We start from the raw sequence: 13094 nt of genomic DNA on the forward strand, positions 1-13094 counted from the left end.
CCCACAAATGATGAATAAGCATTACAACGAGCGCCCCGACAAAACCAATAATGGCGGACTAGATATAAGCCCAGAGCTCCAGGGGCTTTCGGACGGTCTAATAATTGGCTTCATAATTTCACGAGAATCGGAATTGGTCAGAGCAGAATTCACCAGAAATCCCTTTCATGAAAGCGAACCATAGCCCCTGCTCTCCAGTTATTCGGCTCGTCGAGAGATTCGGAAAAGTACTAGGGAACAATGAAAGGAAAAGAAGGAAAGCTCAGTCTCCGAATGTCTAGCCACATGCAGCTTTGATCTCTCTGTTTAAGGAATGATATCGTTGCCAATAAATTTCAACTGTTGGTTTCGTCTGGCTAAAAAACCCAAGGAAAAGTCTAAAATAGTATGGTAGGAGGTGGAAAGGGGAATTGTAGGGGTGGTATGCGAGAAAGTAGAAAAGATTCGGACGAGTTTTATAGCCTACCGATAGGGAATGAGAAGGGATCCCCTTAAACTTTACTGACTCCCCATAAAGTTGAAAAACCTCCCTTCTATTTCCACTCCCCCAGCAACTAATCCATCCCCCTCCCTCGCCGGTTTTTCATGGAAACGGCTTTAATTTGTGAAAGGTAATTTACTCAACTTTTTAACATAGCTAACGTTAGAATATAACAAAAGAGCACATGAACATGAACTTCTTTCAGCATTACGATAAAGGCAGAATGGTCCATTGGAGCGCAAAAAGTGCTGGCTCTCTCTCTCTCTCTCGTCACTTTTCCCAGTCCAAGCGAGCAACTTGAAATGAAAGGAATGAACCGAGAAAAGGATTTTTAAGGAGGGAAAATATCAGAGGCACTGGTGAGTGGAGGAAAAACTGGAATAAAGTGAAACAGAAATATGTTTCCTGCTTTGAGGAGGCAGACGACTGTCGTTGTCGGTAATTATGGACGAGGGTATCGGCGGCAGTCGAATAAGAAGGGATGTAAGTCTTCTCTTGGTAGTTGAAAGAAAGTCAGGGGAGATTGAAGGGGGATGATAACCAGTCGAGTGCACGAACACTGAACCTACCAAAACTGGATCCAACGGTCTTTCTCAGCCAACAACTCGTCATTCTCTTTCACACCAAAGGGATGGAAGAAGACGTTTATGGCTTTGAGATTGTTTTCGATGAGTGGAATTTTAGGAGGGTGGTTGCGTACATCGGCTGCACAGGGAGTGTCCTCTTCCGGGGGTGGTTTTTCGAGGAAAATCATTAATCATTAATTATACAAAGGTGTTTGAAATTTTCAGAAATTTCTTTTGAATTGCTACGTTGTCAGAAGCACTGCTGCATCTGGTGAGAAAGTAAGGGAAAAAGAATTGGAAATGCTGTTCAAACAAAATGAACTTGGAAATCCAGGAGGGTGCGGACAGGGTTCAAGTAGTCCGATCGAGCGTGGCTGAATGGAAAAAGACAGGCCAGGACGACGGGATTTAGGGATCCATCTCTAAAGAAAAATACAACTCCTCCGGTTGAGCGAACAGACAAGCCGTAGGTCGAGAGAGCCAACGACACCCCCGGACTTCTTCTGTGCAACACGCCATCGATTCTCTTCTACGCCTTCTCCTATTTGTCCAAGAAAATGGAATCCGATGTCCAAGGGGGCTTCCGTGAATTCGCCACCTGCTGTTTTCTTCCGGTATTTTTGCGTCTGTTAGTTTGTTTTTGGCCTGAGTTGAATTTTCTCGGCAGTGCAGCATAAATCTTCAGAAAATATGTTATTCAGGAAAGTGAAGCCAATCAGGTGGGGAAATTCATTTGAAAAATATATTTTTCTTCTCGCATGAACGTGAGGAGAAATTTATTAATGGAAATTTTCGATGTACCGAATATATGAATGGGTAATGCTGAATATATAAACGACACTGAAATATGGGGGAGTCAATCGGAAGAATTACTGGCGAGCATCGGGGAATTTCGGAGATGATATAGGAGAGGGTAGACTACTACAATAGACCAGAGTCGAATATTTTGACCTAAAAAGTCTGAACTCAATTATTTCACATTCGGGATAGTCAGTATCGACCCAACAACCCTTAAAATTTTATGTCTGGTAAATATAGCAGGCTAGTGGCGTTTTAATATGCTACATGAAGATATTTCTGTTGAAATTCATTGTTCTATCAATTTTTGCATCGAATCGAGCGGCTGCAATAGTTAGAATTGTTCTAAGGTTCTTATTGTGCAACAGTCTTTGTAAAAAGTCTAGGGGTTGTAAAACAGCCCTGATTAAAGCATAATCTTTCAAGAGTAGGTATAGTTTCATTTGACTGATTGCCATGAACTAAAATATGATTATTTTCCATTTTAACTATTTTTAATTATGGAAATTGATGACCTTTCTGTAATTATCCCTGGAAAATGAAATGCCAATGACACGACATTTACTCCCATCAATGTTTACTTAAAAAACTGTGGAGAAAAGTTACCCAAATTTCCGAAATTGTTATATTAACTTCTCAACAATCTCCAAAAGGAAGTGATGGTTTTGTAGAAACTTTTTTGAACTATTCATCATCAAAATTCAAATAAAAACTGTCCAGTGAATATTTTCCACGAGAGCAACGTCAAGTGATAAGGTTAAAATAGCGTCAACAATTGGAACAAATAAAAAATCTAAAAATTCTCCTGTTATCCCAGTAAAATTATTGGAATATGGTTGTTCAAACCTCCGGGAAGATATTCAGTTCGACCGCTTTGGTACAGAAAAGTAATAAAGTTTTATGGGTGGCAGAGGGGGAAAGTTGGATCGTGTATATTATAGCATCGCGAGCTCTACTTGACGTTCGGGATGCGATTGCGTCCCTTGATAATAGCGTCGCGATCTCTACGTGATGTTGGGAGACGACTGGGTCCCTTGATAATAAAAAAAGCTTTTATAAAAAACTCACGATGAGAAAGCCGACATTCGATAATAGAACCTGCATTTTATGGAAAATTTCTCAACTTTTTTTCATCTTCGGGGGATGATACACGAATTTCCTTTTTAGGAGGAATGACCTCATGTGTAATAACTCAGTTATTTTTTTTCTCTGTCGAATTTCATACGGAAAATTCTAGCGTGTCCTATGTTTATGCAATCCCAAGGATTTTGGGGATTTTTTTGCAATTGAAATATGATAAAAGTATTCCACATTGATCTCAGTTGAGGGGAATTCCCCGACTTGGTAAAGGAAACTCAATATCTGTTGAAGTTCAAAATTTTCAAGCAATGAAATTTTTTCAGTGAAAGTTTATAGACAACTCTCACACAGAAATACGCTAATGTATTGTATATCTATGAAGTCGTATTTTACACTTCCCCAAGGGTGTTTTACGCCTGAAGTTAGATAAATATAATTTACGACTTGGTAGTTTTAAACTCTACTCAAAGTAGCTATATATTACGATTAGATGGACACCATTTACGATTTGGCAAGTGTAAATTATAGTCAAAATCATATCCATATGGTTGACGGTCATGAGAACAGAAGGCAATGAATTTTTACTAAACGATTTGAATGAAAATTATTCTCTACTACGGAAAATTTATAAGAAAAATCCTATAATTTGTTATGGGTCACAGGTAAATTAAAATGTGACGACTTAGTATAATAATAGTTGGTATCACGTTTTAAATTGATAATAAATTGCTCGGAATTAAAAAAAAAACTCTGCGATCGCAGTGGGCTTTCAATAAGTCAATGGTAATTTCAAACACATTTATTGGTAATTAATAATGAATATCCACGGTTCAAGTCAAAAGAAGTTTTATTCGGAGTTGATTGACCTTTTCCACCCGGATTTCGCTTCCGCCATTTGGCCTAACTGATCACAGTAACTACAGCACTTACAGTAAATCCGAAGGAAAACTGTAAATTTATTACTGGCTGCATTGACTTCATCACTTACCCGAAAAATAAATACATTGTATCAATGAACAATCATGAATACTATTAGTGGCAATGCTTGGATCATTATCGACATATTTAAATGTCATTAAGAACAAGCACTACCATGATTCATTATTTTCGAGACGTTCAGGCGGGACAAAGACTGATAATAACGTGGTTTATCAATAGTACACGAAAAATACCCAGCAATTTTGTCACGAACCTTTTTTGCGAATGCACTCTCCGATTTTACTGATCACACAGATTTCTGTGTGCTTAAAAATGAAGCTTATCTTTGAATGAATGATGTGATTTAAATGATAAATGAAAAATTGATTTAAAAATCTAATATATAGAAGCCGCTTAGAGCAGAAAGCATATTATTTTTTTCCTAAATGTCAGATAAATTATTGCTTTGATCGTCGGAAGTCCTGATACTCTTTCATCACCACTGAACACTATTACACGCCCCTAGATACAGTGAAATCTACAGTGTTTTGTAATGGAGGAGGTATAATTTCTAGAACAATTGTATCCATCGATCATGAGATTGGAGATAGGCTGGATATCTGGAAAATTGAAGGCTGAGGAAGGGATGAGAGATGCAGAAATTTCGCTTTAGAATACGAGTTGCATGGGGTTTAGAGAGAACAGTCCGTAATTACAGGGAGTGAAGCTCAAGATGAACTCACAAGTGGTCCTGCCGCTTGAACGCCTTGCCGCATATCCCGCAAACGTACTTCCGCTCGTCACTGTGCGTCAGCTTGTGCTTTGTCAGTGCTGAGGCATTGTTGAACACTTTACCGCACACCTACAAACAGAATTAAAATGGAATAAGTTTAATGCGTCAGCGTTCAACCATCTTCCAAACATATCAAATTATTCGAATGAAGTGACACCAGTCAGCGCCACTGGCAATAGTTGAATATCTATCATACTCTATCGAATAACATTTTAAAACGTCAGAGTAATTGATTGTTAATTTTATGAATATTAATTTACATTACTTTCAATGGACACCACACGAGCAAACTTTGGATATTTTTATATTATTCACGTACAAGATACAGTAATCTCGCATTATTGAACTTGGGAATTTTTAATTTATTTATATATATGACACGTGTCTTATTATGTCAGTATCCGATCCAATATTAACTTGATTCTTGAATATTTTCCTGGTAAATGATCAATAGCATTGACGTTACAAAATATAACGTTTTTTCGTTTGGTCAGTATTTAATGCCTTGAGCAGTTCCGCGGTGTGTGATCACTTTCATATGCTTTCTCCCGTTTTGTGATTCTTTTGAAAAATTTGCAAAAAACGTAGAAAAAAACATTTGTACCATGTTGGAACCTCCCGAGTAATTGAATAATGAGAAAAGACAAGAACATTATAATTTTTCATGTCAATCCCAGCGTACTTTTGCTTGAAAATAGAACAACGCAATTTCGAGCTTTCATTTTTCAATAACAGTACGTGCGATATCTGGTCAATGTTATGGCGCCATTCGAACATGCCGGGCTGTTATCACACCAGCTGTTTAGACGACATATACTATACTACAACTTGAGGGCCTCAGCCATATAAAAGACGGTGATTTTTTTTTAAAATGAGTCAGTTGGTGTGATTGAAACATTCGGCACGACACATCAGCATCATTATGAAGCCAAGTAAGTGAAATTGACTTATAATGTTTTTCTCAACGAGATTGTTAATTGATATTCAATGTTCCCATTAGTCGTTTTTATATTGGCGTTCCTGGCTCTCCATGGATATGTTCAGCCATTCGTCTTTCCTTCTCAGGTACAGAATATTATGGATAAGGCAGTAAAAAATGGAATGAACGAATTTGCCCTTAATTTATACAAGGTAAGGTATTGATTGTCACAAAACCCATTCTCTTGATCTATTATTAAGCATCATAATATGCGCAGGCGACCCTCAAAGAAAAATCAGGAAATTTTGTCGCCTCTCCGTTCGGCGCCTACATCGCCCTCGCCTTGGCAACATATGGCGCCGAGGGTACAACGAGACAGGAATTATGGAATGTTATGCATCTTCCGAATGAAACGAAAACTACTGAACAATTTATAAAAACAAGCTTGCAAAACATAATGAACACGTTTAAGGTATGTCATTTCGAAAACCGTCATTATGAAAATGTAGAAAGTCTGATAATACCATATCACCAGTTCCACTCACGCCCAGTAGAAGGCGCCTATTTCTAATATTATTTTCAAGATCAAATACCATGATTTTCCATTAGTCGAAAATGGTGTGGCCTTTTCTGATCAACGAATAGTGTCAATTCACACAATTTTTGATGAATGATGTGCAGCAATGAATCACAAAATGATCCCTTAATTTATACACAAGAAATTGTAAAATTCGTTAGACAATTTACTCAGTTAAAGTTTCCAGCGTACTTTGTATTATATTTTAGACTAGCCTATCTCTATGTGATGAACTAGGGCTTATTAATCTTTATGATTATTTTAAAAGGGCGCTACAGACCTCACGGTGCTAAACAAAAACCAAGTGTTCATCAACGAAAGTTTAAGTGCAAGCCGTCAATATAGAGAAATTCTTAGGGAGACATTCTACACTTCATTCGATACAGTAAATTTCCCAAACACAAAACAAACCGCCGAGACTATCAATAACTGGGCTAAGAGGGTCAGCCGGAACCGTATCTCCGAAATGGTCACCTCAGGTAAATGAAATCAGCCATAATGTTTGTCACCTCATCTAAAAAATATCAACTTTTGGGAGATTTTTTTTCTTTAAATCTCCCGCCTTTTCCCACAAATGTGTTGCCATGCAATATTGAAAAAATAAAAAATAATTACATTTGTCGGAAATTTAAATTAAGAGTAAGTAAGCAGTGGTCTTTAACAGCTCCCTCAAGAAGCGAACAATGGAAGGCTAGCATTGCCATCATTGTTAGTTAATCAAAAAAATATTTTGGTATTTCGATCTCATTCGGTCGGTACGTGAAAACGTCTGAAATAATTTTGTTGATCCAAATTCTGATATGCCATTAATTGTTGGTGATAACCACTTATTTCTATTTTTTCATCCTATTCATGCGATTATGTTACGTTAATTTAAAATTTGTACGTTAATTGTTCGGTCTATTATTACAGAAACATTGGACCCTAATACGGTTCTTGTGCTGGCCAATGCCCTATATTTCTCCGGAGAATGGGTGCAACCATTTGAGGAGGCGCGCCCGCGAGACTTCTATGTGAGCGAGAATGTTGTTAAATCAGTATCGATGATGATCCGCTATGGAAATGCGTTACACGGAAACCTGCCCGCCCTCAAAGCTAACTTCATACAGCTACCGTACAAGGTAAGCGACAGTTCACCTATTTTTCATCGATTCATTAAGTTAACCCTAGGTTAGTTGATTTGGCTGATCGGAAAAATTTGAAATAAATTTGATCTTTTCAATTAAAGTATCTAGAACCCTATCTATAATTGTCAAAATTATTAAAGAAAAAAATTATTTCCGAGAGGAGGATAATTTTTCCCATGTTAAATGAAAGTGCACTCGGGCACGCAGGTATAGTATGTATAACCAACAATGTGATCGGATAACAGAGGATGATCAAACTAGGGTGAAGATATCGACTTATGCTATTCTTTTCTGTGCCACCGATAGAATGGAAATGGAAGAGAGGAAGCAACCTACATGTACATCATTATGCCAGTTCAAGGCAAGGATTTCGCCTACCTGGAAGAGAATATTTCTTCGCTTAAATTAGAAGATCTCCAACAGGGAAGTGTTGATGACAGCATAATATCCCTACCGAAATTCAAAATGGACACCACTTTGCAATTAGCTGATCATATTCTGAAGGTATGATCACGCTCTAATTAATTCGCTGCTATCGTGAATAAAAATGCCTTAACGAATAAGTGAATCACAGCATTACTCATATGGGTATAGTTTATTGACTTATTTATGTAAGAATTCTCAGAGACAGTACAATGTGGACGTGGCTTAGACAACGAAGAATTATTTCCATTCACACTGCAACATTTTTGTCTGTTTAGATGGGTGCTCCAACTGCTTTTTCAGGGGCTGCGAATTTCAGTAGAATCAGCGTAAACCCGGAGGGATTAGCCATTTCAAAAATAGTACAGAGAACCTCACTTGCTGTTGATGAAATAAAAACCGTAGTGATATCTCTGACGAGTAAGATTACCGAAAATTTCAATATAAATCACCCTACGTTCTCCTTATGTTCTTTAGTAGTAAATACTCACTGGATATTACTCAAAAATACTACTTATTAATTTAGATATCGAGTTGGTAGCGCTGGCGATGCCGTACATATTTAAGGCCGATCGACCTTTCCTAATGGTTATTGCAACCAAAGATGTGATCCTATTCACTGGCAAAGTAGTGGATCCAACACAATGAGGAATCGTGGATGGAACTCTGCAATATTACACACATCAAGGTAACTTTCGTCTTGAGGATGAAGAATGTATTCAGTAAAAATAAATAATTCCAATGAACATTGAATTGACATTGTTTTTTTTAATCTGTCGAATGAAAATAAATACAGCAATCAATGCGTTACAATAGAACAAAGAAATAAAATTTTCTGTACTCTGTGGACGAAAGGGAACTAAGCTAGTGTGAAACGAAAATGTACTATCAGTGTTTTTTTTGTAATGCAGAAAACCATTTTCCATATCCCTTAAAAAATTAAAAGTTCACAGTCCTCCATTATGATACCCTCAATATTCCCTCAAAATTTTATCCCTTTGAATTCAATAAAATTTGACACTATAAACACTTGATTTATAATTCAATATCTGAAACAACGAAAACGAAACCAATAATGGCGGGGGGTGATATTTGACCAGCAGTGACCTGATCATTTATACTTGAGAGGACCGTCACTTGAAATTACCATCAGATTAGCTTCTTTAATAAATGAATTTTTCTACTGGGTGAAGTTTTGCTTTCGTTTAACGAAAAATATAATAATATCGACTGAACAAACTTCTACACAATGATTTTCCATATTATATTTGGATTTCCCATTTCCCTAGGCTTCCGTTGCAACTTTCCGCTAACTGTTAGGAGCCTTAATAATCCGACGAATAACAAATAATATATAGGATGCGCGATGCGCTCATGCGCATTATTTAAATTACCCAATTTATAGTCAGACGAAGTAACTTGACTCAAATGTGGTCCGACGAGCAAAATATACTTTGAATGCACTAGAGCCTGTGCGCCACGTGTTTCTTGAAGAATGAAACGAGAACAATTTCCGATTCGATGGACACTGTATGCTAAATTCCGAGATTTTCTTTTTTCCATTGGCGGGTAACCTATTCGGAGGCAGGAACGATGAGAATAATCCGCGGAATATCCAGAACGTGGGAGGAATTGGAAAGACGAAAGAGATGGTCCACTTTGTTCGTAGTTGCAAATTCCATGGCTCTCTCGATGTGATACAGATTTAGCTTGCACTGATTGTTGTCTCGTTTTGCTTTGGATTTTGGAGGGAACGCACGGGACTTGAATAAGATCATTTGATATTTCTAATAATTTCTCTTTCTTTTACGGTGGATTTGTCGAAATTGACGAGCGATGGCCGGGAATAACTAGAGGATTAAGAAAATGGTAATGAAAAGAAAACCCTAGAATTTGGAAATTATAAGTATCATATTTAACAGCTCTAGTCGTTTCTGTATGTTGTTCAACTGATGCACAATAATGTTAGATCAGCAGGCTAATTTTTCAGTAACTTTATCAATTTTTGGTAGGTAAAATGAGAAAAATTTTAGGGGTAAATGTAGAAAATTTTTTTACTCGCTACTTTTGTGCGGATTTTCCTAGAAAATTGGGGAAGACCTTTACTAATTCCGGGAAACTTAGGAATTTCAGTCCACAGCTAGGCAAATTTCCTAGGACCAGCACGAGAATTCGGTTGTGTATCGGCAACATTCGCCATACCAAAGTGAGACGAACACCTGCATTCGGGAGTTCCGACTCCACACTTACAAATGACGTCTTCACGTCATTAGCGCACGTAGAAATTCAATAAAATAATAATTTATTGTCTATACGTTGATTTGTCGTTTACGAATACATGAAAGTGCGTGATAAGGTACAAACAGGAAATTTTGATATCGTAGCACCTTGTGCTTCAATTCTACTACAAAACTGTACTCTTTCTCCATATCTCCTTATAACAACTCTCTGACGTATTTTCACGCCAAGTTTGTTCAGACATAGCCCTGACAATAGGGTGAAACCCTTCACTTTTTACAAAAATTGTTGGAAAATCATTTGCCATCGTAACTTGAGTGATTTGCGGGCTCATTTTTACTGAATATTTCGCTGTGTATAGAAATTCAGACCTCAGCCAGGGAAAGTAAAGCATCCCGAGCTCCATTATCGGAAAAATCTCAAACGGATATTTCCATAGGGTTTAACAGACGCTCGTCAACCACTAGATGTGACCGAAATCAATTTCCTTGATGTACGAACTGGCATAATTCGGGGTGAGATGAAATTTTTCCCCAAGGACTGCTCCATTCAGCGTTTGACAAGCTAAGAATCGATCGGAGTGGTTTTCCACAAGTCGTTCCAATGAATATCCACTCTTCAATTGAACCATTGATTTTCACTGACTCGGCTGGTTCTCCACGGTCCAACGTGAGGAAATTGAATAATGGGACAGCTCTCTTAAAATTTCATAGACTACCCTTCAACTTCGAAACTATCCTCTTACCGAATTTAAAGTGATCCCATCTTTTTTTCCCACCCACCCCTCCCTCGTCGAAGAATAATGGGGGATTTACCATTATCCCATATCACGAGTGAAGAGACGGTCATTCTAAATGGGGGACACCACTGTTGAGATTCAGCAAGGTTGTAGTCTGAAGTGAGGAGGGTTGGATAATAGAAGACAGTTACTAGGCGACACGAAGAGAAAAAACTTCTATTGCTCGGCATTCGAAATGAGACTTCCATATTTTCTTCCAAAGACGTATGAAAATCGGAGATTAGTACAAACAATTGGGCTGCAAATTTGTGAAGTTAATGCTCCACTCCTTTCATTTCTTGTATTATTCCTTTCTATAACTCCCAAATAATTAGCTATAGTTTCGAATTTATTCTGAATTACCAGGAAATAAGCGGAACAAATTGAAATCATAGTCACGTATAACATATCCGGAGCGAAATTCAATAAGCAAATTATCATCAATATATCCTCATTCAGCGGCAATTCGACTCACAAATCAGTACAATCATTCAAAGTTTCTCCACCAATGAAATGAATTGAAAATTTCATTTAATCACCTGTTCCATCATCTGTTGTTTACTCTATTCCACTCGATTATTACAGTATTTCATCTCTATTCATTCTTTTTGGTCATAGTATTAAATATACCGAATATTCTACCAAATGAAAAATTCGAAATGAAATCCTACGATAGGTTGGAAAGCTGAAGGAAAAATAAAAACTAATCGACGTATGTTCGTGATGACGGGAAAACTAATCCAAATTCAGTAAAACTCGTATGAAACTTTCTACCGACAAAATTAAATATAATTAAATAATCAAATATTCACTATACCTGCGAATAACTAATGGAGATATAAAGCTATGGAGTGGTAAAACATGGCGCTAATCCTCAGAATCCATCGATGGAACAAATGAAACGCATTCGCCTTCGCATCCCGAATGCAAGCACCAACACATAACAATGCTTTCTATAGAAGGATGCAGATGTTACATGCATTCGACTTGTACCAGCTCCCTGCATCCCCGTGATACCCTATACCTGCACTATATCTAAGTGGGAAATCTAATTTGCGGAACTTAGCGCAGAAGGTGCTCCGGATACCGAAACGTCAAGAGCTGTAGATTTCAATTCAGAGTGAATCGGAGCTCACATACTTCACCATTTTCGTGCATTTCTGCTGAGATTCTCATCCTGAGGATTCTCAATGAAATTGAGATCTCTATGCTTATCTCAGCTTGCAGAACTGAATCAATCTCATTACTGAAACTTTGTAGAGTGATACTTGTGAAAGATTACTGCTTCTCCTCCTGAGGAATAGGTGATTCATGTCAGAAACATCTGACATCGCAACAAGAACGACCCTCTGAATACCGAACTCACATACCAGTTTTATTAAATATCCTCATCAATAGTTCATTTATAGTCTATCAATAATGATTCTTTATCATGAAATTGATTCCCTTGACTATTAACGTTTTATTCATCTTTGCATTAATTTGAATGTCAAGGAAGTGTCATTAGCGAAAAATCGATAAAATAATGAAAAATTAACTTTCTCATTCTCCACCAGATCTTCACGTTTAAACGTCTCTATTATTTTTATGTCTGTCTATATGTGAGTACCAATGTATGTACCCAAATGTTCGTTAACCATTCCTCAATAATAAATTCCAATCCTATAAACATTTACATAATTTTCATTTTATGTTTAAAATTATTGTCTAATACTACTTTAATTTGGTACAAAACTGTGTATGTCTATCATTTATATCCACATCAAAGGTGAAGACCACACCAAAGGCAGTTATCGAATGCAGTTCTAGTTGAAACACAAAATCAAATAATAAGGTCCCCGTGAATCTGTTATCACGGTCTTCAGCCCTGATTCCAATCAAACCCATTGCCAATAACATCTTTCACCCTGAATTATGCATAGACGTTTCAACATCTATTCACTCCTAATCTCTCCCACTGTTCAAGTATCAACGCCAAGGCCGGCTCACATGGAGGACCTCGTTAAGTTAATTAATTAACCGTAGTTAGCCTTTGACCCTTGAAACAGGCACACTATTACCGTCGCCTTGTCGATTGTTATTGGCAAGTGATGTACCACACTTGTGGATGAAGGCCCAAAGGACGAGAAAGTTCTGCGAACAGGGAAGTATACGACAACAATGCTTCGCTGGAAACCTAGCCCATCGAATATAATTGACTCTTAACGATGCTCATCATAAATAGCCAGTCGTTTACAGTCAGTTCATGAAATCAGAAACAATTTGAAATCTGAATCGCAACGAACATTTACTTTTAAATCCATAATTTAGTGAATTAATGAGGAGAAATTTTAAGAGTTAGTTACTATTAGGAGATTAACATCACAAAATACTGTAGAAAATGATCGAGTAATTTG

At 37.3% G+C, this 13094-nt stretch overlaps 2 protein-coding genes across 4 annotated transcripts in view; one reads left to right on the forward strand and one right to left on the reverse strand.

Moving 5' to 3' along the window:
- LOC135169749 (mucin-12) overlaps positions 1-13094 on the reverse strand; it is a 240260-nt gene that overhangs the window by 63891 nt on the left and 163275 nt on the right. For all 3 annotated transcript variants that reach the window (XM_064135022.1, XM_064135021.1, XM_064135023.1), the window contains exon 6: positions 4587-4705. In XM_064135022.1, the coding sequence (XP_063991092.1) occupies positions 4587-4705 (119 nt within the window). The remainder of the gene's footprint in view (positions 1-4586; positions 4706-13094) is intronic.
- LOC135169752 (antichymotrypsin-2-like) lies at positions 5418-8435 on the forward strand. The gene is made up of 8 exons (XM_064135026.1): positions 5418-5568; positions 5637-5767; positions 5833-6027; positions 6401-6611; positions 7045-7253; positions 7566-7763; positions 7961-8102; positions 8209-8435. Exons 1-8 carry the CDS (start codon positions 5559-5561, stop codon positions 8328-8330), a joined length of 1218 nt encoding a protein of 405 aa, XP_063991096.1. The 5' UTR covers positions 5418-5558; the 3' UTR covers positions 8331-8435.

This window comes from Diachasmimorpha longicaudata, chromosome 15, assembly GCF_034640455.1.
Source record: "Diachasmimorpha longicaudata isolate KC_UGA_2023 chromosome 15, iyDiaLong2, whole genome shotgun sequence".
Lineage (NCBI taxonomy): Eukaryota > Metazoa > Arthropoda > Insecta > Hymenoptera > Braconidae > Diachasmimorpha > Diachasmimorpha longicaudata.